The sequence below is a fragment of the Vulpes vulpes genome, chromosome 12 (genome assembly GCF_048418805.1).
Source record: "Vulpes vulpes isolate BD-2025 chromosome 12, VulVul3, whole genome shotgun sequence".
In the NCBI taxonomy this organism is placed as follows: domain Eukaryota; kingdom Metazoa; phylum Chordata; class Mammalia; order Carnivora; family Canidae; genus Vulpes; species Vulpes vulpes.
The window spans coordinates 52,956,474-52,979,898 of record NC_132791.1 but is presented as its reverse complement, the minus strand read 5'-3'; the positions used below and the strand labels follow the sequence as shown (position 1 = coordinate 52,979,898).

The 23,425-nt window shown below is 53.4% G+C and overlaps 1 protein-coding gene across 6 annotated transcripts in view; it reads right to left on the bottom strand.

Moving 5' to 3' along the window:
- Nucleotides 1–23,425, bottom strand: part of FSTL4 (follistatin like 4) — a 397,791-nt gene that overhangs the window by 97,437 nt on the left and 276,929 nt on the right. For all 6 annotated transcript variants that reach the window (XM_072728613.1, XM_072728614.1, XM_072728608.1 and 3 more), the window contains one exon: nt 21,893–22,016. In XM_072728613.1, coding sequence (XP_072584714.1) covers nt 21,893–22,016 — 124 coding nt within the window. The remainder of the gene's footprint in view (nt 1–21,892; nt 22,017–23,425) is intronic.

Sequence of the window (23,425 nt, the reverse complement as noted above, 5' to 3'; positions counted from 1 at the left end):
AGCCAGGTGAGGTGCTGCACGCTGCTCCCAGGGCCTGTCTGGATCTGCCCAGGTCCTGCTCTGGCTCACTCCCTATCAAGCTGTCCATGGCCAACATTGCTGCATGTCTGCAAATTGTCACCTTCAATATTCACAAGATCAAATGCAGAACCCGCCCAGCTATGAGTGGCTTGAAACCTGGCTCAGGGTCCTACCACAAGAAATTCAAAACAAAGTACCAGGCTTTTGACTAGCCCATACCTCGTGCCCTATGGCCCCGGGTGCTAGGACCAAACCATCTTGGAGGGCCATTACTACTCAAGAGCTGAGGTGCACCCAAGGTCTGGGGGTGTCTGTGGGAAGGACTGTGGCTGGGCTCTGCTGACTGACCCACACTCCAGCCGTGTTAGGACAGCTGGACAGCACTGAATGGGACTCAGAGGCGCTTTGGCTCTTTGGGTCTCATTGTCAACTTGCTAATTGTTCCCAGTTCATAGGAACAATTCCCTGCCCTCCCTCCAAAGACAAATGGGAGGGTCCTGCAGGGGCTGCTCTCCATACCTGAGAGGTGATGCTTTGCCCTCCCCTTCTGGGCTCTGGGAAGCATATTGAGGCCTGCAGGAGGTCCTTGGCTCCAGGGAGCTCCAGGTACTGCCTCTTTTTAAGGGAGCCCCTAACAGGAGCAGGAGCAGCTCAGTGGCGTTGGCCTCCCTGCTACTCTGCCAATGTTTCGGTGGTCCCAGAAATGCCAGTGCCACTAGGCAGTGGGACACCCAGGTACCTCCCTGTCCGTGGGGTGAGCACAGCTTCTATGACTCCGAGGGCTGGGATGACAGTAGGGACCTCGGAGGCTGCATCAGCCCAAGGGGAAAGCAGGACAGAGCTAGGGGTGCACGTATCAGCCTGGCCTTGGAGGCCCACCTCTGCTGTCCAATTTCAGTCCTGCATCACGCAGGTCGAGGACATGGGAAGCACTTAATTAACATCCAGTATCCACGCCTCAACCTAATGCCTCCGTGAACTCTTCTCTCACCTCAAGGTAGAGCCCTTTCCTTCTCTATTCGCATCTATCTCATCCCCATTTATCAAGCCCAGCTTAAGCCCCCCTCTTCCAGAAAGTCGGCTAAGACTCTCTACCAGAGGAAAACCCTTCTAAGACTGTGTTTTAGACTCCAGGACTTGAGCAAGACATGACAGGGTGTTGGGGCAGATGTCCTACAGTTGGGGATACCGATCTCCTGTCATTCCCCACTCCTGGGCCACCCAAAAGCCTGTCCTGGCACAACATAGTCTATTGTTCCATCTCCGGAGCCTCCCGAAGCCCAGCACCAGCCCTTGGCTGCTGAGGCAATGTGACTGCTCTGTGTCGCAGTAAGGGGTGGACGACTTATTCCACCTGGCCCAGCCAGGCACGGGCCTGTTTCTAGACTCTTTGGCCGTCAGTTCACTTGATGCAAAACAGAAACGGAACCATGGTTTCAGAAACAAAAAGAATTTCATCTCAATTGCATTTGTATTCAAGTGGGCAAAATAGGTTTCAGTGCTTTCCTGAGTGTGCCAGGAGTGGGGCCTGCATACCTGGGGGTGCTGATGGCACGTCGCCCTGAGAGTGGCCAGGATGAAAAACGAGGCTGCAGAGCAAACCCTCGCCGTCGGTCTGTTGGCAGTGGCACAGGCACGGCGCTGGGAGGGAAACATTGTCTGGGCCGCTGTGCCCCTTGCAAAGGCAGCTCAGTGATTAATTATCACACCCTGGGCCCGGGATTGTGAGGAGGAGGGCGAATGAATACGATAGAATTTTATCTCTGCATGCGCCGGGTGGGAAGCAGGTGAAACTCTCTGCTGCTCTAAATGAACTCAATGTTTAGAGCTGCATCAATCACAGGGCACACGGAACACCCACACCTGCCACTTAACCCCTCCCGCACCAGCATCAGGTCACCGAGCTGGAGGGCAGAGCTCCTGGGAACGCATCAGGAAGCCAGTTGGCTTCCTCCAGGTGGAAATAGAAAAAATCCTTGATCCCGAGAATCTCCCATCATCCAATATGATGCTTCCTGGTGGGGCAGCAGCCCCCAGAGAGGACGGCGCTCAAGGAGTTGTCTTTTTGGCAGAGTCTGCACATGGATGTCTGAAACCCCTGAATTTTAGCTGCAAAGACTATGGCTGGGCTTCGGTCACATTGGCTCACTGGGGCAAACCAGTGGCCTGTAGCTTCTGAAAGTCCTCCCCAGAGCACTCAGAACCAAGCCCATCCTCTGCTCAGTGACCATCAGAACACCCAGAGATGGGCAGGCCGTGAGAGGTGCCCATGATACCTGCCTTTCTTTCACCTTCTTGTTTGCATCTGGCAAATGCACCCACGGTGACTTCTTTTCCTTCACTATAGCTCTATGGGACCCCACTGAAATGCTAAGATCCTGGGCTGGTGGGGGGCCACATACAGCAGCCCCCCGGCAGCAGCCAGGCCCAGCAAATCCGCAATGGTGGCCTTCCCACTCCAGGGCCATGGGCCCCTGCCCTGCAATCCCTCCAGCAGGCCTTCAGTCCCCTCCTCGCCCCCAAGCCTTCTCCCGCTGACTGAAGCTGACCACCCTTCCCGTGGCACTTAGCAATCAGGTTTCAGAGGAAGTGGGTTTAAGGGAGGGAAGGTGGGCTCTGCAAGGGTGGGGTCGAGGGGTGGAGAGTTTGGGCACACTTGGTGTGTGGTGGCCATGAGGGCACCAGGGCGATTGCAACACTGTCTGGAGGCCTGCCTGGGGTGAGACCCTGCTGAGAGCCGTGTGAACAGGAGGGCAGCGCAGCTAAACATCTCAGGTGGGCCCTGTGCCTCTTCTTGTCAAGTGTGGCTGCTGCACAGCCACACTCATTTGTCTAATTGCTTTTATGCCACAGTGTCAGCACTCCATGGTTGGGACAGACACCGTATGTGCTTCATGGCCTAACAGACCTGCTGCCTGGCCCCCTGAAGAGCTGGAAGACGCTGGAGGAGGAGAGGTGCTCAGCAGGGAGAGGAGGAAGAGGAGGCTCAAGAAGTGAATGTGTCCGGGAGAGGTCAAATCTGCAGAAGACTGAAGCCCATCCATTGGCTATGGCAGCTGTAGGTCATGGCGACCTTTGCTGACCTCCGTTTGCTTGTTGGTACACACTTGAGGGGAGCAGAAAGGCTGCAGAGGGGGAGCCAGGAGGGAGGCTACAGTGTGGACGAGAAGGCCCCTTTAAGGTGCTTGGCTGCCTTAAAGCACCAGGAGGAGAGAGGGCCCGCAGGTAGGAGGGTGCATGGGGAAACCAGCCAGTCCTTCCACCTCAGACCCAACCTTTGAAAACTTCTCTGCGCAGATCTGAGTCCACTTGCCTACCTGGGCTATAGCTGCCCAGCCAGCTGCACGCAGCCTTGCCAGGCCTTTTGAGTCTCCTCCGCCCAGGCCTGTGGAGAAGGGAGGAGAGACACAGCCCCGGGGCCGAACGTCATAGGTTGTGTTGTCCTGGCTCTTGCCTGGGTCAGCTTGCCACTTCTTTTTTAAAATTTTATTTATTCACAAGAGACAGAGAGAGAGAGAGAGAGAGAGAGAGAGAGAGGCAGAGACACAGGCAGAGGGAGAAGCAGGCTCCATGCAGGGAGCCCGACGTGGTACTCGATCCTGGGTCTCTAGGATTAGGCCCTGGGCTGAAGGCGGCACTAAACCACTGAGCTACCCGGGCTGCCCATCATCTTTTTATTTTTTAAGATTTTATTTTATTCATGAGAGAGGCAAAGACATAGGCAGAAGGAGAAGCAAGCTCCCCACAGGGAGCCTGATGTGGGACTCGATCCCGGGTCTCCAGGATCAGGCCCTGGGCCAAAGGCAGTGCTAAACTGCTGGGCCACCTGGGCTGCCCTGCCGCTTCTTTCCCCACTGCTCACCCCTTTCTCATACCAGGGCCCAGAAAACAGGTCTACTGAGTTGAGGCTCTGTCATGTGGGCTTTTCTGATCTGTGGCTCCCACCCCTTCCTTCCGGGGCTGCACTGGCCCCTGGGTTCTCTGTAGGACCTGAGAGCTCAGCCTGCCGGGCCTGACCTCAGCTCTCCCCGTGTCTAGGTGCCCCCTCTGAAGACTGCACCTGCCTGCACCACGGCGGACATGGGCTCAGGGGTCTCAGGCCCCAGGAGGGGTTGAGCAGCCCAATGGGGGCCTAGAACATACCATCACGATTCATCACCATGGTGCCCTAGCCAGGCCTGGGGCCCAGCCTGTGAATCCAAAAAGAAAAAAAAAAAGAAAAAGAAAAAATCGAGTGTGAAGTTAAGTAGCAAACTCATCATTGAAACTCTCACGTTTGCTGAGATGAGATGATTCCCATTAACAAAACACCTTCATTTTCAGAGAATCCATGTTCGCAGCTTGCTCTGTAGAGCCTGCCCCCACAAGTTATGATTTATATTTTATTACAAGGTGAAAAGAGACAAAAAAAAATCCTCACAAGGGAAAAAAATAAAAAGCCCGCAGACTCTCTACAGCAACTCCCAGGGCATTTGATTTAAAGGGACATTGTCATCTTTAATGTTTTCATCCAGAGGAATTAGAGAGCGCCACCACGATAATTTAGAAGCTCCTGATTTAAGGGGCAGCCGCCGTGGTCTGGCTTCACTGTATTTGCCTTTTTATGGTTCCAGAGAGTATTTTCTGAGAGATAATAATGTTGGGTGATATTTCTCCTTTGTCATGTGGAGGCCCAAGAAGAAAATTAAAATAGGTCCTTTTGTCCCTCCTCTCGGCTGCCAGGCTGTGGATCGAGGAGGACTGTCACTGGCCACCTGCAGCCCCTTCATCTTCCCAAGGCCAGGACCTGCCTTCTGGTGCCCCCAGGGCAGCGGCGGAGAAGCCGTGGCCATGAAGGCCCCCAGTGAAACCCTTTTGTGGCTGCACCTCTGCCGCAGCCAGTGGTCACGGGAGCCTCTCAGCAGTGTCCCTTTGGGGGTCCCTGTCCTGCCTCCTTGTAGATCTCTTTTGCCTCCAGAGTTCCCCCATCCGTGGTCTTCCTTGTGGGCACCTCCAGCTCAGTCCTTCTCCTGCTGGCTTTGATCACAGCCTTCCCTGTTTCCTAATTCTCTGGACTTGTGTGACGAGCCCAAACCCCGTGGCCTGGACGTGGGGGCCGATGGCAGGAACTGCGATGTGTTCATGGAATCTGGTTCCTTTCCCTGCTGCTGCCATGGCCACGTGACATCCTCTAGGCGGCCCCTCGGTCAGGGGTGGGCATGTGACCGAGTCCTTGCCCGTAGAGTAAGCCAGAAGGAATGCACACAGATCCTTGCTGGGCTCCCTACCCACCCCCCACCTCCGCCCCACCATGGCTCTCCCCCAATTCCCACATGATTTGTACTCTACTCTCTCTGTCCCTCTATACTGGCCAGGTCCAGGGCAGCCAGGAAAGGAATTTGACGCCCTATGAGATGATGGACCACAAAACTGAAGATGCCTGGGTCCCTGTGTCACCGTACGGCTGCAGACTGAACCCCAGTGTCACACGTTCCATGGAGCGGAGTAAATCTGTATGGTGTCACGGCTCTGAGATTTGGGGCTGGTTTGGGACTGCATCTTGCCCCCTTGATGAATACAGGTCTCTGCTACTCTGTGCTAGCCTCCCTCCAGCGTCACCTTCCGCTTCTCCCTCACTTGACTGTGACACAGGGGAGAAACTGGCCATCCTAGGTGGGGGGGGTGTTGCCGGGGGTGTTGCCATCTGTGATGGGATGTCTTTCCCTCCTCCCATATCTCCCTGGGACAGCCCAGCCATTCTTCCCGGAAGACTTCTGGCATCTTTGTGATGAGAGCTGTTACACCCTTCTGTTTCCATGGCGTTCTTCTGGCAAACATCTTACAGCCTTTTGGCCTTGTCTTTGCCCATGTATTCCTTTCTCACTGGAGACTGAACCCCCTGGGGGCAGAGGCCACATCTTACTCAGATCCACCTTGCTGATGTTGCACATAATGGTATGGTGCACTTAACAGATTACAGTGTAGTGTGGACATAGCTTCTGTATATTCTGGGAAACCAAAAATTTCCTGTGATTGGCTTCATTGTGATAATCGCTTTCCTGCAGTAGTCTAGAACCAAGCCCCCAGTGTCTCCGAGGTATGTCTGCTGTCCAGTGAGCTCTTCTTTGTCCTCACCGAAACTGACCTCTCAGCTGCATTTGGCACAACCCACCACTTCCTGACTCACTCTTCTCTTGGCTTCCAGGACATCACACCTGTCTGGTTTCCCTCCCACCTCTCTGGCATCTTCTTCATACTCTTTTGCTGGCTCCCCTCGTCTCACCTCTCCCCACTGGAGACTCTTCAGGCCTCATCTTGGATATTTTTCTCTGCCTACCCTCACCCACTCAGTGACCTCATCCAACCTCATGGCCTTGACCACCACCAACAGGTTGAGGACTTCCACCTTTTCATCTCCAGCCTGAACCTCTCACCTGAGCTCAGTCTTGTGTGGCCAGTTCCCTATTCAATGCTGCCATTTGGCTGTCTGGTGGGCACCCCAACCTCTGTGTGCTCCCACATTAACAGCTGCTCTTCCCCACCTAACCCTACTTCACCCCCAGTTAATGGCAATCCCAGGCTTCCAGTCCTCATGCCAAAACCCCCTCTTTTCTCGTAACACATCCAGCCTGTCAGCAAATCTTTTTGGCACAGTCCTTCCATATGCACCTATAAACTGACCACTTTTCACCACTGTCCTGCCCATTGCCTGCGTGCTAACCATGTATGTCTTCTCTGGACTGTTGCAACAGCCTCCTTAACTTGGCTGCTTGCTTCTACCCTTGCCCTGTAAGTCTTTCCTCAGAATAGCAGCCAGAGTGATTCTTTTAAAATATTAAGTCAGATCACGTCATTCCTTAACTTGAAACCATCCCCCAAAGACTTTCTGTTTCACCCAATGTAAAAGACAACTCCTTATGCTGCTTCTAGGGTCCCCCGGGATCTCTGAGCTCACCACCTCCTTCCTGAGCCACCTTAGCCGCCATGCCTTTTTTAAAGATTTTATTTTTTCTTTTCTTTTTTAAAGATTTTATTTATTTATTTATTCATGAGACACACAGAGGCAGAGACACAGGCAGAGGGAGAGGCAGGCTCCCTGTGGGGACCCCAGTGCGGGCTCCATCCCAGGACCCTGGGATCACGACCTGAGCCAAAGGCAGATGCTCAACCACTGAGCCACCCAGGCGTCCCCACCATGCCTGTTCTTACCTGAGGGCCCAGGATGTGTCTTCCCGAGGTGACCTCATGGCTAGTGCACCTGCCTCCCACTACATCTGATGCAGCAGGCCCCTCTGAGGGGCCCTCCCTGAACTCCTGTATGCCCCTCACTTGCCCCTCATCTTCCTCTAGCTGTTATTCTCAAAATACTTCTCATGTTCTGTGTTCCTGTTGTGGCTTATCTGCGTCTCTTCCCTGGAATGAGAGTTTCAGAGAATGAGGATTTTTGACTATTTTGAAACTTGCTGAATCTACATGGCTTGGAACAGTGTCTGCCAGGGACTATTTGTTGTGTGAATGTGCTCTGCTTCCAGGGCTAAGCACTTTTCATCTGCAGACCCTCCTTGGGGGCTGGCGGTGGTGGGGATATCATGCAAAGCTAGGCTGTACATTCTACAGTGGCACCCCTGAGGCCACATGGTGGTGGGGAATGAGCCTGCCTGTCTGGACCATGGCAGACTGCCCTCTGCCCGAATCTGTAATTGCCTCCTTTGATGGAAAAATATTTTGGAAAAAAAAAGGCTCTATACAGGAGACAAGAGTACAAGTTTTCATGCCAAATAGCATCACCAAAAAAACTGTTTTGCACGAATGTGTCCTGTTCCACATGCCAGATCTCAAAAGCACTTTGCAAAACGTATTAATTGATTTTTTAAACATCTCTGCCAGACAGAGGAGGAATCAGTCCCCTGAGCAAAGAGAGAAAACTCAGTTTTTGTGATTAAATCGGGCACAAAGATGGAGCAGGGGAGCCTCAGGGTTCCAGGAGTGGCGTTGGGTGCTCAGATCTGTCCTCAACTTAAAGCTTAGACTCAGTTGCATGTGACTTTGTCAGAGATGTGCTGGTTGTGGGGAGGGGCTGTGGCCAGAGTGCCTGGTTTTGAATCCCCAGCCTACTGGCTCCCCATTGGGTGATTTAATCCTTTTGTGCCTCAGCTTTCCCAGGTCTAAAAGGGGGTTGAATGGTATTCTTTTCATTAGGAACACTGTAACTAGATACTGATAATTGGGTCAACACTCAATAAACGTTATTAGGAATAGCAGTGTCACAGCAGAGCCACTGACCACAGCCTCTTGCTGCCTGCCCGGTATGTGTGACTCCTGTGTGCCTGACTTGCTGCAGCTCCTTTGTCCACTCAGATCCACAGAAGCTCTGGGACTGGACACATGGAGCCTCAGAAAGTATTTGCCAAATTACTCCCGATTGCACTGGGACTAGGGCTCCTGGAGCCCCACAGCAGTCCTTCACAGACTCTAGAAGCAAGAGTGCTTCTCATGGGCTGGTCTTTGTGGGCTAGGAGGCTGGGGAGTGGGGGTGGGGTGGGGGGGCCCAGCAGTGTCCCCCTTTTCTGGATACACTCCCCCTCTCTAACCACTAAGACCAACATTTGCCTCATTTGAGGTGCCACCAGGTCCTGCTGGAATATGTACTGGGGTCAAGTGTCAAGAGTGACATGAGTGGCCATATAGCTTAGCTGGAGCTCTAAAGTCCAATTCTCAGGTCCAGATCCTGGCCTGTAGGTCTGCAGCTTAGAGATGCAGGCAAGTTACTCAGGTGCTTGGTGCCTTTGAGCCTTTTTTGCAGAAAGGGACTAATGATCGTTCGTCCCTCATAGACGGTTGTAAGGATTAATGAACTCACTTAGAGCAGTACTACGGCACACGGTGAGCACTTAGTAAGCATTGGCTATTAATGCTGTTATTACCCAAGATTAATTATATGGCTTTGGAAGCAAGCTCTACCACACATCATGGGCCCTGTAAGGCTCTGCTTCTGAGCCCTGGTGCCTCTGCAGCACGTGGTGGGTATCCTGCCCACACGTCATGGGAGGGCCTCCCTGTTGTGAGGCCTGAGCTGTTTCCTCAGTAAGCAGCTTAGAGACAAGGTAACAGGGCCAGGCCTGCCATGGTCACCGCTGTCCTCCCAGGGCCCGGCCCAGAAGATGCCTGGAGTGGGCACCGGGCAGGAATGAATACGTGAGAGCAAACATTTATCTGTTGCTTCAATCTGAGGTATTTCCTTAAACTTATACTTCCTGAGAGCTTCCTAACCTGTTGCTTTTGTGACTTCAAACACCATGGTTGCCACATCTGAAAGCTTCCTCCAGTAAACTAAGACCTGGTGCTGACACATCTGATAGCTGCTGGGGTGTCTTGGCTTGCTTTGGAATGTTGCTGGCCTCTATAGAGACTGCAGGGGCAGCTGCCTCCTGGCCACCCACCCTGGGCATGCCCATGCCTCTGAGCATCCCTGAGTGTTAGGGGCAGGGCCTGGCGTCCAGGAGGCCATCCCTATATATTTGGTGGGCCTGACGCCTGGCTGAGGCCCTGTGGCTATGCTATTGTAAGGACCACACTGTCCTCCTGTGATGAAGGCCACCTCCTGCCCCCTGGGTGACCTGGTAGACGGTCCGTTTACAGACATTACAGCGTCTCTGTTCTTCAAAGGGCTGGGCTTGGTGCAGCCAGTTTAATCCAACACAGGCCTTTCCAAGTTGAGCCACCCAGCCTCTGGGCTTGTGAATATTTCATGTGCCCAGCTGCCTAGCCACGGCTGCCCACAGAGGGGCTGGGGCCCGCCTTCTGGAGGCCAGGGATCATGGGCTGGATCTGGGTCTGTGCCCTCACCCCAAAGCCAAGATCAATGCCCTCTCCTTACTTCAAAGGGAAATGGGCACATGCGTGTGGAGGCTTAGGCAGGGCTCACATTGTTAGATGACCAACCCCCCCCCCCCCATCCCATATCCATTTAACCCTGGGTCCCTTCACCTCTCCAAAACCACCACTGCCCACAGCCATTCATCAGCAGCACATCCAGCTGCTGTGAGTTCTGCTTCCCCTTCTCAAGGGCTGCTTTTGAACTCCAACCAGGAGGTGCCTGGCAGATGGGGAGGCAGGGAGGCTGGGAGGCTACTGGGAGTCTGGGCATGAGTAATTCAAAGTGGACAGTCAGTCTGTGAATGATGGAGAGCTGACTCTGGGGGCCTGGGAGTCCTGCTCAGCCCACACCTTCATTGTGAACTCAGAACATGCAGGAAGCACACTGACATGGCCTTCCAACGAGGTGCCGCTGATCACCACCTCTCCATCCAGCAGAAGCTGCTGCCACCCTGAAGGCCACAGCTCCAGCACCTGGACAGTCTCCCCTTGTGGTTCCCTCCTGGCTGGGAACATGGTGTATGCACATCCTTGACTGGCAGCCAGGGGAGGAAGGGGCTCTTCCTCCCCCTGGTGGGGCTGGGAGGTTAAGGCCCCAGGAAACGTGAACAGAACTCTGAACCGTGTAGGGCAGTCTCAGAACGTCTATAGGGCAGACCTGTGCAGTTAGGTTAGGGCATACTGGGTGCCTCCAAGGCTCCTTTCAGGTGGGAACCCTGCGGCTCTCTTTCCCAGCCGCTACTTCCCTTACAGCCAACCTCCTTGCTGTGGAACATTCCTATTTCTTTCATCGGAGCTCCATCAGGAAGTGCTGGCACCAATGCTCACCGTCCTGTGGGACATTGATTCTGTACACACCCCACACCTGCAAGTCCTCCAGGGTCCCTGGACAGCCTCAGGCACCGTCACAACATGGCAGGAGGCTTGATCCAGCCCACATCTCGCATGCACCACATTCCCTCCAGGCGGGGTCGTGGCCCAGGAGACATGACGACCACTGTCTGCAGAGTCTAAGTGACACTGGTCCACTGGGTCAGCAACTCCAGGTATTAGGGGTCAGCTTGTGAACTTGGTCTTGTTTGACCTCTGGTTCATTTGGGTCCAGCTCTCAACTCACTGCCATTTGTCATGTCTGAGCTGGCTGCAGGTGGCCTCCACAGGCTGTTCCATCCCCCACCGTGCCCTGTGCCCTGTGCGCTGAGTGACAGCGACCCCCCCCCCCCCCCCCAGTGGCCCGATATGGCTGGTGCATGGAGGGTGCCTCCTGCCAGGGCTCCCTGGCTGTCAGCTGTTAGTGGTGGCACGTCAGCGAGGTTCCCCGATTGAGGGGTGCTCTGAGCACTCATGAAGGCGCCCCGTGACTCCTGCTTCCTACCTGTCCTCTCCCTGACTTTGAGCCTGCTGTCAGGCGCCGGCACACCTCTCGGCGCTGCTGCATGGAGGTGGACTTCGGAAGTTGGGACCAATGCAGGGGCTAGATGGGGCTGAATAGAGGAGTCTCTGCAAGTGCATTTATTTGTGACAGCTGGCAAGGGATGGGTGTTTGATGGGGTTTGTGTTGAAGAGGAAAGAAAACATCTCTCCATGGGGGACTTGATCACTCGGGAAGCAGGTGGATGCCCGTTCTATGTGATGGGGGGCTCCTTGGGGTTTCCGTCTCTCGGTAGAGCTGGAGCTTGCTGGTCCTGAGGCACTGTCTTTATGGTTGTCTGAAAGGGATGTAGGGAACTGTCTGAGACACCTGCAGCACATGAACTCGGACGTGGGGAACCAGACAGAGAATGCAGGTGCTGGGCTGGGCCCTTGGCAGCTGCACAAGGGGAAGGCCATCAGACAGGGTTCAGCCTCACTGATTCCACACCAGGCCCTACCCTCGGTCACAGACCACAGCAGTCTCTCTGGAACCGGGTCTCTCTAGGGGAAGAAATGGAGGGTCCTGGTTAGAGCAGGACATGTAGCCAGGGCCCTAGAGTCAACAGGACTCAGTTTCCCTGGGCCTCAGTTTCCTTACCTGCAGGACTTGGGGGGTGAGGAAGGAGACCTGGCAGGTGCCTGGTACAGCATCTGGCATGTGGCCAGCACTCAGGTCAGGAGTGGCTCTGCCTGCAGGGCTTGAGAGCTTTGGGAAGACAGGGGAGCCCAGAGTGGCTACTCGAAAGAGCCACCCACCAGCCTATACATCCCCCTCTGCCACCTGTGGAGAGGACAGAGTCCTCTGGGCCCAATTTCCACTCCCACCTGGATGTGATTTGCAATCCCGACAAGTGTACAAACAGTTGCTATGCCTGAAGCACCTGTCTGAAGATGGCCCGTGCCATCTGGAGGGGAATGGTTCTCCAAGGGCTCAGCTTACGGGCTGCCTGGGGTGGCTCCCACACCAGGCTCCTTCCCACGTTCCCTGGGCAGGTCACGAACACGCATGCAGCGGGACAAGGAATGGGATGGTGCTGGGGGTGCTGGCATCCAGGCCGAGGCCCGACATGGGAAACCACTGCCAAGGAGCCCCATGTTTTAGAGAGTGACGGTGGGCCACTGTGTAGGGGCGACCCCTGCTGGAGGTCCTCAGCTCAGCCTCCCCCTCAGCCCCCGGGTTCGTTGGAAAGTCTTTCACAGAGAGAGCAAAACTGATTTTCCTTCACGTGCCTCTGCTGAGTCCAGCCCTTGTTCAACAAACTAGTTTGGCCTGTTTGCTTGTCCCACTATCAACCTGGCGCCCTCGGGTCTGAGAACGGCAGGAGCTGTCCCAGGCAGAGGCCAACGTCTGAGGCCCCCAGCGATCTACCAAATCCTGGGGGAGCTGACATGGAACTCAGGGCTTGGAGCAGATGGTTGTCAGGAGGCTTGCCTCCTACCCAGAATCGGAACCTATGCTCCTCGTCAGTGGGCAGCACCTCCCGCCTTCCCAAATCACTGCAGCGAGTGCTTAGATCTCAGTCCTCCTGTTGGCCTTGGGCCTCCTTAACAGAGTCCAGCCTGGGAGCACTGGGGGGCAGGCTTGTCAGATGCCAGTGTCATAAGGGGATCTAAGGGTGGCTTTTAACTCTCGGGGGGGAAAGCTAGCTCTTGGGCAGAAACAAGTTCCACCAGGAGAGCGTGAGTGGAATGGAGCACGGGGTGGGGGTGTCCAGGCTGAGGGGGTGACTGCAGATTATGTGGCACCTTCCTGCCAACCTAGCGATCCAGCAAACCCAATACCTCTGTGGAGCTAACCGAGGGTGGGTAATAAGATGACCTCCACCACTGAAGGGAATCCACGGCTTGCTGTTCTTCATTCTCAACTGTCACAACCGCTCTACCTTTTCTCTTTGTTACCAGTAAAAAACATCCATCACGGCCCTTAATAAGCACCTACTATACACCAGGCTGAACATCTACCTTACGGAAAGCTCCAAGCTTCTCCCTCTCTGCCCCCTGCCCACTGGAACAAAATGCCCCAGGCAACAACCTTGCCCCTCAGAGGCAGCCTCCTTTGTGTCTCTTCCCTCTTTTCTGCCTCCTGGGTTTGTGGCTGCCCTGACCCGTCTGCTGCAATCTTCACGAAGCCACTCTTGGTGCTCTGACCTCTGCCCATATTTCAACTGTCTACCATCTTCCCTGCCCTCAGCCTGGGGGGGGGAGAGCCTGACGGGGGCTGGGCCCTGGGCCAGGGCAAGGCGCCCTCAGTCTTTGGGGCTGGAGGGTTGCCGAGGCACAGTCACGATAAGGCAAGGACCAGTGAGCCACCTCGGAACACTGAGGGCCCCCCAGTGCTAGTGAGGTAACACCTGCCACCCAGGCCACCCCCACACTGAGACTCCAGTGGGACTGACAGGCCCGGAAGGCAGCGGGCCTGTCAAGTTCAGCCTTGCCCTCTGGGCTCTTGCCTGGAGCCGGGGGAAGTGGCCTCGGCCTCAAGGGGTCCTTTTGAGATCTGGGCTCTGGGCTGCTCTGCCATTCACATCCCAAGGTTCCTCAGCACTCAGTGCCAGGGAGCAAGCTTGGAAATCCGTAATGTGACCTTCAGTGCTTAATTGCACGTTGAAGTCCTTTGAAGTCCTCACAAAAGCTTTGCAGAAACATTGAGATTTACGAGGACAATATGGTGCTATCCTGGTAAGAAGCTGACATTTAAATTGTTCTCATTTTATATCTTTGTAATGAAATTCTTTGTTTCCTCTGCAGCCATTTCTGAGTATTTGCTAACATTCAGAGAGCTCTCCATACCATGCAACATCTCAAGTTTCTCTGGAGCGCTTGATGTCAGGCTGGGCTGTGTGACAGGAGATCAGAGCCTGACCTGCAGACCTGCTGGGAATTCTTACCAGGGGAAAACCCAGGAACAAGGTATACAGCTATCGTGCCCCTGCCTCTCCCTCCAGGCAGAGGGTTTAAAAAAAAAAAAATCACCAAAGCATCATATTTTAATGAGTTTTCTTTGCAATTTGTGTATAATAGATTTTCAATAACAACCTGTAATTAGTTCATTTTCTACTATTCAATTGCTCTGCACTGAGGCCATTGACAGCTTCCAGCTGGGATCTTTAAAAATGGAAAGTGCTTGAAGACTCAGCTCTAGACAATGCTGGAAACTGCAGGCTGATAATGCAGCTGTAAGGAGCAAACCAGTGAGGATGGAGATGGGCAAGAGGCAGGAACTGGCGCCAGTACACAGCAGTGCTGGCTCAGAACCGACCCTTCTAGAGTGTGATGAGGGGCGGGATGGCCCCACCCCAGAGCCCTGGTGTATGCACGGGGGTCCCTGTTTGGCAGCCCAGCTCCCCAGTGATGCTCACCGAACATCACCCCCACTCCAGGGGCCGCCAATGGCTTTTCTGGCACAGCTGGGGCAGAGAGGTGTGAGCACGCCCTCAACTGCGTTTGTGCCCTCAGCAGAGGAGAGCAGCCTGGAAGGACAGAGCTCGGGCACTGGGGAGGCTCCACACACAGCAGCCTTGCTTGCTTTCCTGTCCATCATCAGTGGAGACTGGAAGCCTCTAGTGGTGAGAGCAGCTCCTGAGGCTAAGTGCAGCCCTCCAGTTGGACACCCAGGGCCCAGCCCGGGGACTTGCCTGGGCCTGTACATCTGCAGACCCCTGGAAGGCTGGTTGAGGGCTGGGAGAGGCCGGCGCGGATCCAAGCGAGGTGGGCTTGCTCCTGCCCCAGCCTCTCCCTCCCAGTGCCACCCCGGCAGCCATCGGCCCCGACAGCCTCCTCTGGCACCCCCGGCCCAGTGCCCCTTCAGGGCTACACGCGTTACCCACCTGTCTGGCCACCTCTCTCTTCGTCCTCTGCCTGGTTATCTCCAACGTGGCAGTCGGGCCTCAGCTCCCATGTCCCTTCCTAACCTCTCACTGGAAAGCAGGTCCTCCCAGCAAGCCCTGCACCCAGTTATTCTCTGCCCCAGTTCCCACTTTGTTTCCGTGGTTGTCTGTCTGCCATCGTGGTTGTCTGTAAGCTCCTGGTGGGCAGGGCCTGCCGGCTGGGCTCACAACTCTGGCCCCTGCCAGAGAGCTGCTCTGGGCCTCTTTCCTGATCTTCTTCCTTCCTACCACTCTCAGCCTCTGGTTCTGAACCTGTCCTCATGCGTGGTCTTGCTTCCCTGGCCTGGTGCCTCTGAACTGTACTGGTCAGCTGGCCTGCTCTGCTCTGGCACTAACCCAATGGGGGAGCGGGGCTCTCTGTGCTCAGTGGTTTTGGTCAAGAGGCCTGCCCTCCTACCCTGCCAGGGCCCAGCTTTGGAGGGGGTCCTTGAGGAGCCAGGCTATCAAGTTTTCCAGAGGGCATCCTGTGTCCTCCTCTGTGGGTGTCGCCTTTGCCATTGTGATGTGGCCTCAGGTGGGAGGGAGGGGGCCCTGGGAGCCCAGTAGGGATTGTGCTGGGTGGGTGTGTTTCAGGTTCTGGAAGCTCCACTCAGAGGAAGTACAACCTCATATTCAATGCTAAGGAATTTTCCTAAGGTGCACAGATTTGCACAGAGATGGCAAAGCCAGCCTCCTGGTGGGATGGCAGGAGCCCGAGGGCCTGTGCCTGGTCCTTTCACAGCCAGGGGTGGGGCGGGGCTGGGGCTAGGCTGTGGGCCACTGCGGAGCTGAGCTGCGGCACAGAGCAGGAGCCCTTATCTCCACACACAGTTGTCAGAGGTAGAGGCAATTAAGCAGCGGGCAGGTGGCCTAACAGCCTAACAGAACACTTATCCTGAGGAGGGCTGAATGGCCAATTAGTGGCCCTGGGAGCAGGATGTGAGCTTTATGCAGCAAGGAGCTTTTATCTTCATTAAGGAAGCATTAGGCCAATGTGGGCATCGGGGCTTACCTCGAACCCTAGTCACTCACCCAGGTGATCAGGGTTGTCTGGGCTGCTAAGGAAGCCACCAGGGTACCCTTGCTGGTCTCCTCCAACTTGGCTGGTGCTCCCCCACCAGGGGTCCTGCCTGTGGGACTCCAACAAGGTGCTTCCTCTGCTCCCCCTGGAGATGGGCAAAGACCCTCTGGGACCTCTGGGGGACAGTCACACTGTGTTTGGACCTCTCTGCTTGCCACATGTATTTCTCCTCATACTTCATCCCCTCACTGAATGCACATGTGCCAAGGGTCTCCTGGGTGCCAGACCCCACTCTAGGCATGAGCACATGGTAAGCAAACAGCCTTTGGGATCGTGGAGCGTCTGCACTAATTAGGGGCAGGATAACAATGACAGGGCACAGGGTGCTGGGCTGAGATCTGGGGGCTGTGGGAACACATGCAAAAATCTTCATGTCTGTCACTGACCTCCCCTGTTCATGATCACTTAGCACTTACCATATGCAAGGTATCACTCTAATTGTCTTACGTTATTATCTCATTTAATCCTGAGTATGCTTCTATTGTGGTTTTTATGCCACTTTACAGATGAGGAATTTGAAGTTCAGCTTTAGTGCTGGTAAAGAACTATCCAAGGTCACATAGCTAGTAAGTGGCAGAATGAGGATCTGGACCAGGTTTGATACTTAACCATCAGGTCACAGCCTTGTTATCGTGTAGAGGTGAACCTGAGGATGTGACCACGCAGAAGAAGATGTGTGGGGCTCTGTGGAAGGAAGAGAAATCAAGGATGACTTCCTAGAGGGGGAGACCACTGAGCTGGGACTTGAAATTTAGGGAAACCCATTGTAGGGACAGCGAGATTCTCCTTACTAGAGAATGCTGATGAGTTGCCAAGTGTGTTTAAATGCATGAGAAGTCTCTGGAATTAGGCATTTGGGGTTGAGCATGGTTCTGCTACCTGCTGGCTGTGTGACTGTGGGTTAGCTACTTAAATGTTCTGAATTCCTATCTATTCATCTGTAAAATTGGGTCATAATACTTAGTGCTGATGCATGATTAATGTTAGGTGTTGTTTTATAGGACTCGATATCAAGAGTCCACTATCAACTTAAGTCCTAGTAATAAGCAGAATGATTCAGATGGTACCCTGACTTCAGCTTCAGGTGCACATAGCGAGCTCATATGGAATCCTCTTTGGAAGCCCTCTCTCTGCGCCTGAGGTGAAGAGAAAGCACCATCCCCTCTGCCCTTGGAGTGGCGGGGAGACTCCCAGTACTGCCTGTGTCCTAATTTTCAATTCCTCCTTTGGCTGCTCCAATTTAACTGTTTTATACCCCGAGTAAATGAGGGACCAAAGACAGTGAATCAGATTTTTGAACACGTGATTTGCAAGTCTTCTGTGAGGAAACCAGTTTCTCCCTTGGGGGTTAAGGGTGTCATGATAGCTGGGGCGTCTGGATGGCTCATTTGGTAAAGTATCTGCCTTCAGCTCAGGTCATGGTCCCAGGGTCTTGGGATCGATCCCCTTGTTGGGCTCCCTGCTCAGCAGGAGTCTGCTTCTTTCTCTGCCGTTGCCCCCTCCCCCCGCTCATGCTCTCTTATGCTCTCTCTCTCTCTCTCTCTCCCCCAAATAAATAAACAAAATCTTAAAAAAAAAAAAAAAAAGGTGTCATGACAGCAATGGTCTGGGCCTCCACCAGCACTGGGACCGGAGCACAGGGATCAGTTGCTCTCCAAACTCAAGAATGGAAGCCATAAAGTTTTTGATAGACTCCATGCTCTATACATTTTGCTACTCACAAGAACTCAGGAACCAAACGGAAGAGGATAAAGCAGCATCCTCGCCATCTGAACTGAGTCTGAACTCATCTTATACAGATAAGGAGCCGGATAGGCTGGATGCTGTTTAGGTTTAGTGCTGTCTCAGCTCGGGGGTGAGGGGTGTGGGGCAAAGGCGGGTGAGGGGTGCTTGGGGGCCGCCTGAGATAGTGGGTCCGGCATGGTGTCTGGCCTGTGGCGGGCATTCCTCATTCCAGAGGATAAAGACATGGAAGGTTAGGTGCGCCTTCCTTCCATTTTGCAGCAGTGATGGCAGAAACACAGCTATAAATTTGCCAGGTGACTGTTCCATCTGTTTCACAGAGTTGCCCTGGATACAGACATATTGCTGTAATCAGATGAAATCACCGTTTCCTGCCTGTGTGCCTGGAGCCGAGGGAGGGTGTCCTGCTCCCACACAGGCGGCTCCCCACGGCTCTCTGGCCGCAGGTTCTCCTCCTGGACATGACGCATCTGTGGTCTCAGAACATGAACGCGTGAAGCCCTTCATCCCACACTGCTCGCTGCACAAACCCTTCCTTCCCGTCCAACACATCGCTCTCACAGGATTAATTAAAAGGACAAGTATCTTTCTAAAAAGCAGAAGAAACTTCTAATGAATTTAAAGTGAGAGAAAAATCCTCTTTCAGGAAACATGTTTTCCCCATGATCCCAACCCAAACATTCAGAAAAGTGCAAAAACATGCATTATTGAAAAGCTTTTTAAACGAGCAACTTTTAGATTAATTTATTGTGATGAATGGACAGGGCCGGTGCACATCTTGCTGGCCAAGGACCCTGGAGCCTGGGCCTCTGCCTCCCAGCAAGGAGCAGTGGTTCTGCTGCCCCTGTGTGTGCAGGTGGAGAGGAGGGTGGAGGACATGTACTCAGAGGGCCCTGTGTCCTTAGTTCTGAGATCCGGAATGCCAAAAGCCACTTGGAGAGAAAGTTTAGGTGATAGATGGAAGCCCTCCTCCTATGTCACTCCTGTCACTATACAGAGATGCAGGTGATGGGGAGACTTAGCTCCATGTCACAGTTGGACAGAAGTGACTCCCATGGCTGAGGGACCTGTCCTCTGCACCCCTGCCTGGAGAGGGGTCATCTGTTCTGCAGAGACAGGAGGAGGATGCAGCCCCACCACAAACCAACTCAGCTGAGTACAACAGCCACCAACCCGGGGTTTCCGGCAATGCCCTCAGCCAGCTGCAGACAATGGCAAACACTGGTCCAGCCTGAGCTAAGCCAGCTGCATGAGAAGACATGATTTAGGAGACCCTCTTCCCCTAATACCAAAAACTTAATACAACCCACTTCTCAGGGAAAAGTCCTCCAAACCCATCCTTCCATAGAGTGGCCAAGTCTTACCAGGAGTCACCCCAAAGACCCTGTCCTGCTTGGTACCCAAGGACATCAGCAAAAAAAAACAAAAAACAAAAAACAAAAAAAAACCAATTTCAAAGTCTCAGCCTTTGCCAGCCCATCAGCTCTGGTGTTTTAAAATTAAATCCAAAATGTTCTGCCGAAATGTTTGAGATATTACTTTCTGAGTTTTAGTGAGGTTTCCTTAATGTCCATTGATTTCTGGGTAATAAGTTGTACCTATATGTCTCATTTCAATTACCTATTTAACATTCACTGAACCATAAATCCATTCCCAGAGCTATGGGAATTCAGCATAGAGTTCCTATGACTTTGAAAAACCATTGATGCCACATGCTCTGAGTGGCCACATGTCAGGCCTTTATGGCTGGGTTAACTCATTTTGTGGCTTCCTTAATGGCTGTCAGTTTACATTTTATTGCATATCTATTTTTTTGGGTTGGGTTGTGATGAATGGTTTGGCTGCCTGGTTCAAAACAAGTCCAAGGCGACGGCAGAATTCAATTTGCTTTAAAAAATGATGATTATAAAGCTTTTCAAATAATAATCCAGGAAGGAAGGAACAGATACCACCTCACTCTGCATGGCCAGAGGCGAAGCAATGACTTCCCTCCTCTCCCACGGGTAGCTCACGTTTATAATGATCTTCATTAGGGAGGCCAGAGAGTCCTCTTTCGTCATGGGCAACTAGGACACTCCATTTCCTCGAGGATAAAGCCAGCAGTTTGCTGTTTGGCCTGGATTGATCCCCAGGAACAGAACTCATGGAGCAGAGGCTTCTGTGGTGCCCGGTACCAGGATTGAGCTAAGCAGTACCATGTTCTGCTTAGCGATGTCATCATGAGACATCTAAATAGTGATGCCTGGTGCAGCCTGCAAGTCCTCGAAGTCCAGCCTTGGCCCCTAGCTCCTAAAATGTGCTGACCTTTCCTTTCCTAGCATCTTTTGCAAAGAGGCCTGGAGCCAGAAAGCATCGCTGGGAATATCTTAGAGCTGTCCTCAGGACACTGGTTGCTGCTTTCCTGACGTGGAGAGCTGCTTTCCCTGTCATCTGCCCTGACATCTCCTCTTTTCTTGTTCACGTTCTATGGGATTAGAGTCCTCAGGGGGTCTCCATTTGGGAAAGTGGAGAGAATACTGCAGGAGGCAGTGGTGAGGACAGAAGGGAGGGTCTTGTCCAGGGATGTACAGATCAATGCCTAATGACTGGCTCTCCAGAGGAAAAAACATCCCTGCCCCTTGCAGCATTGGTGTGGTATACATTTCTGCAGTGGAAATATTCCTACCATGGCTGGTTTAAAGCTATCAGTTGTTTAACTATAAAATTCCTGAAAATCTAATAATTGGTTCTCGTGAGCTAGGTCTAGGGAACTGATACTGCCACACATTCTAAAACTTTGAGATTTATTTCAAGGCATAAATTATCCATAATGCAAATACCTCCCACAGCAGGTGAAGCCTACCAGTCATTTACACCTTATTATGAAATACTATACGTCGATACAAGTGTCAGGAGCAGGCAGGGAGGAGGAAGATGGGGAGCCTAGCTAGTCACAGGATATCAAGCAGAGCCCTGTAACTGGGGTTAGACTTTGAGCCTTGGCAACAGGGACGCTGTGAACCAGAAAGGCACCTGCCACCACCATCCCATGTCAAGCTCATGGACACTTCCCACAGGGAAGAGTCACATTCCTTTCTCTCCTCCTGTCATATGAGGACCTCTGCCTCCTACCACAAGAGCCCTTCCTGCCAATGAGTCAGGAGGCCTCCTTCCCAGGCCTGGTGAATGTTTGCAATAATAGCACCAAAGGGATGTCAATGCGGGGCAGGAATACTTTTCCAAAAAGCAGAACTCCTGGTAGAGGTTGGGGTTGGGGGAGAGGATGCCGCGATCTGTGGTTCAGAATCCTCACCACACCCTGTGGCTTTCATATTTACTCCCTACATTCCAGGGCCTGCTGTGGGGAGCAGTGAGCTTGCGGGTCCCGTCCAATGATGCCCCATGCAGGAACACCAATCACCTGCTTTAAGCCGAGGCCGAGTGTTATTTGACATAACAGGGCTTCCTCTCTTTGGGCCCAAGAGTGTCCCCCCTCTTGTCTCACGTTTGGGCCTGGCAGTGCCATCCCCTCTGCTCACTCCTGAACTATGTGAGCTCTCTGCTGAAGCTCCCTACTCCTGCCTGGCCAAGCCTCCAGAACCCTCCTGCAGGATTTGTCCCCAGTGTGGCCAGGCTGCAGTCCGGAGAAAACCCTAAGAGCCACTCCTTCCAGGCGCAGTCATAGACTCTCCCAGACACAGTTCACTATCCTGGGCTCCTCTAACCATACCAAGGAGAGCCTTTCTCCAAAAGGAACAGAGCAAATGCTCCCTCTTCCCACCCATGCTCCTTTTGCCCTTTTCTTAAAGCTCAGGCTTGTTGCAAAACAAATGCAAACTGCTTTCATGTATAAAAGAAACAACTCAGGGGTGACTGCAGAGCCCTGCCGCCCAGAGGCTGATTGCACATGGACCCTGCCCTGGGGCTGACTTACGGAAGGCTGTGTAGAGCTCGTGGAGGGCCAGGGAGCCGTCATTGTTGTAGTCATCAAATCGGAGGAGGTCGCTGGGCGAGCACCCCAGGAAGTCCTCCTCCAGGTCCTGCTCCTTCAGCACGTGCTGTGGGTGAGGAAAGGGATAAAGTCAGAGCAGGGAGTGAGCGCAGGGCTGTGGGTCTGGCTGGGAGATGGCTCAGGTCAAGAGTGGCTGCAGTTGCCGCCTGAGAGGGGGGTGAGGGCTCCTGTGATAGCTCCACGGGCCATGGGGAGCACCCCACACTCTGCTTTTTTCTTGCCTGTCTCTCTCTCATTCTAGAGATAAGGCTCATAGAGGGTAAGGAGTTTCCCAAGGTCACCCAGTGGTGGGGGTAGAGTCGGGGCGAGTGTTCAGGCGTTTTCCTCTCCATCTGGGTGGACAGACCCCCAGACAGTCTCAGGCCTGATACTTGGAGATCCTGGTCTACCCTTTTCTGCCACAGATGGGAAAACAGAGAAGAGAGGGGCTTGATCAGATCAACTCAGCAAAGAAAGAGCGGCTGAGTTCCCAGAGCATGGGAATCAAGGGCTCACGGCTCCCAGTTGTGTAGGGCGGCGAGGTCACTGGTGCATCAGTGATGCCTGGCTGCCTTCCCTTGAGCCTCCCCAAAACCATCCCTCCCAGATCTCAGGACAGCACCTCGGAGCCACAGCACCCTTCCCCCCAGAAAGGGGGCAGCTGTCATCCTATGACTTGGCCTGAGTCCCTGGCCTCTGGCTGCCCTTGGGATTCCGGCATGGTGCTGTGCATGTGTCCTTAGGAACTTTCTCTGCATGTGGCCTCCCCAGCACCATGGGCCACAGGCCAAAAGGTGATCCAGTGTGGAAATTCCAGGCACCCTGTCTCAGCTGGAGCCAGAGGCCGGGGTGTCTGGAACTCAAGCTGTGCAAGGAAAGCACTCAGGATGAAATCTCAGAAGAAAGGAAATGATTTCATTTTATTTTGGGGGGGGGCGGGGCAGGGGAGGCCGGAGACATTTTCTCTTTATTTAACAGTCTCAGCTTGGCCTGCTATATTAAAGGCAATTTAATGTGATAACGTTAAAAAAAAATGACCCTTCACCCAGCAAGTAAGTGTTCAATAAAAAGGAGATGAACCATAGCGCCGGAAATCAATCTTCCAAAGATGGAAATTTCCCCTTGTCTATTTCTGCATTGGATATTGATTGACTTTTCAGAGGACCGACAAGTTTTTCCCTGACGCCTTTGATTCAGTGTCAAGGAAAGACCCACTTTAGCTGGGCTCCGCTTGGCAGTTTTATGAAATGGACTTTAAATACATTAAATTTCAAAGAGGAAATCATAGCTCAATTACCACGCTTGTTAACGGCTTCAGGTGCCCCGGGGCACTTCCCCGCCAGGTTAGAGCGACATGCCCAGGAAGGTTCTGTTTACTTGTCAGCCACCTGGGAGCCACGCAGGGTTGGGGGTGGCGGGAGCCCATAGGTGCTTCTATCTGAGACAAGCCAAAGCTGCCTGTTCCTGCATAGCCTC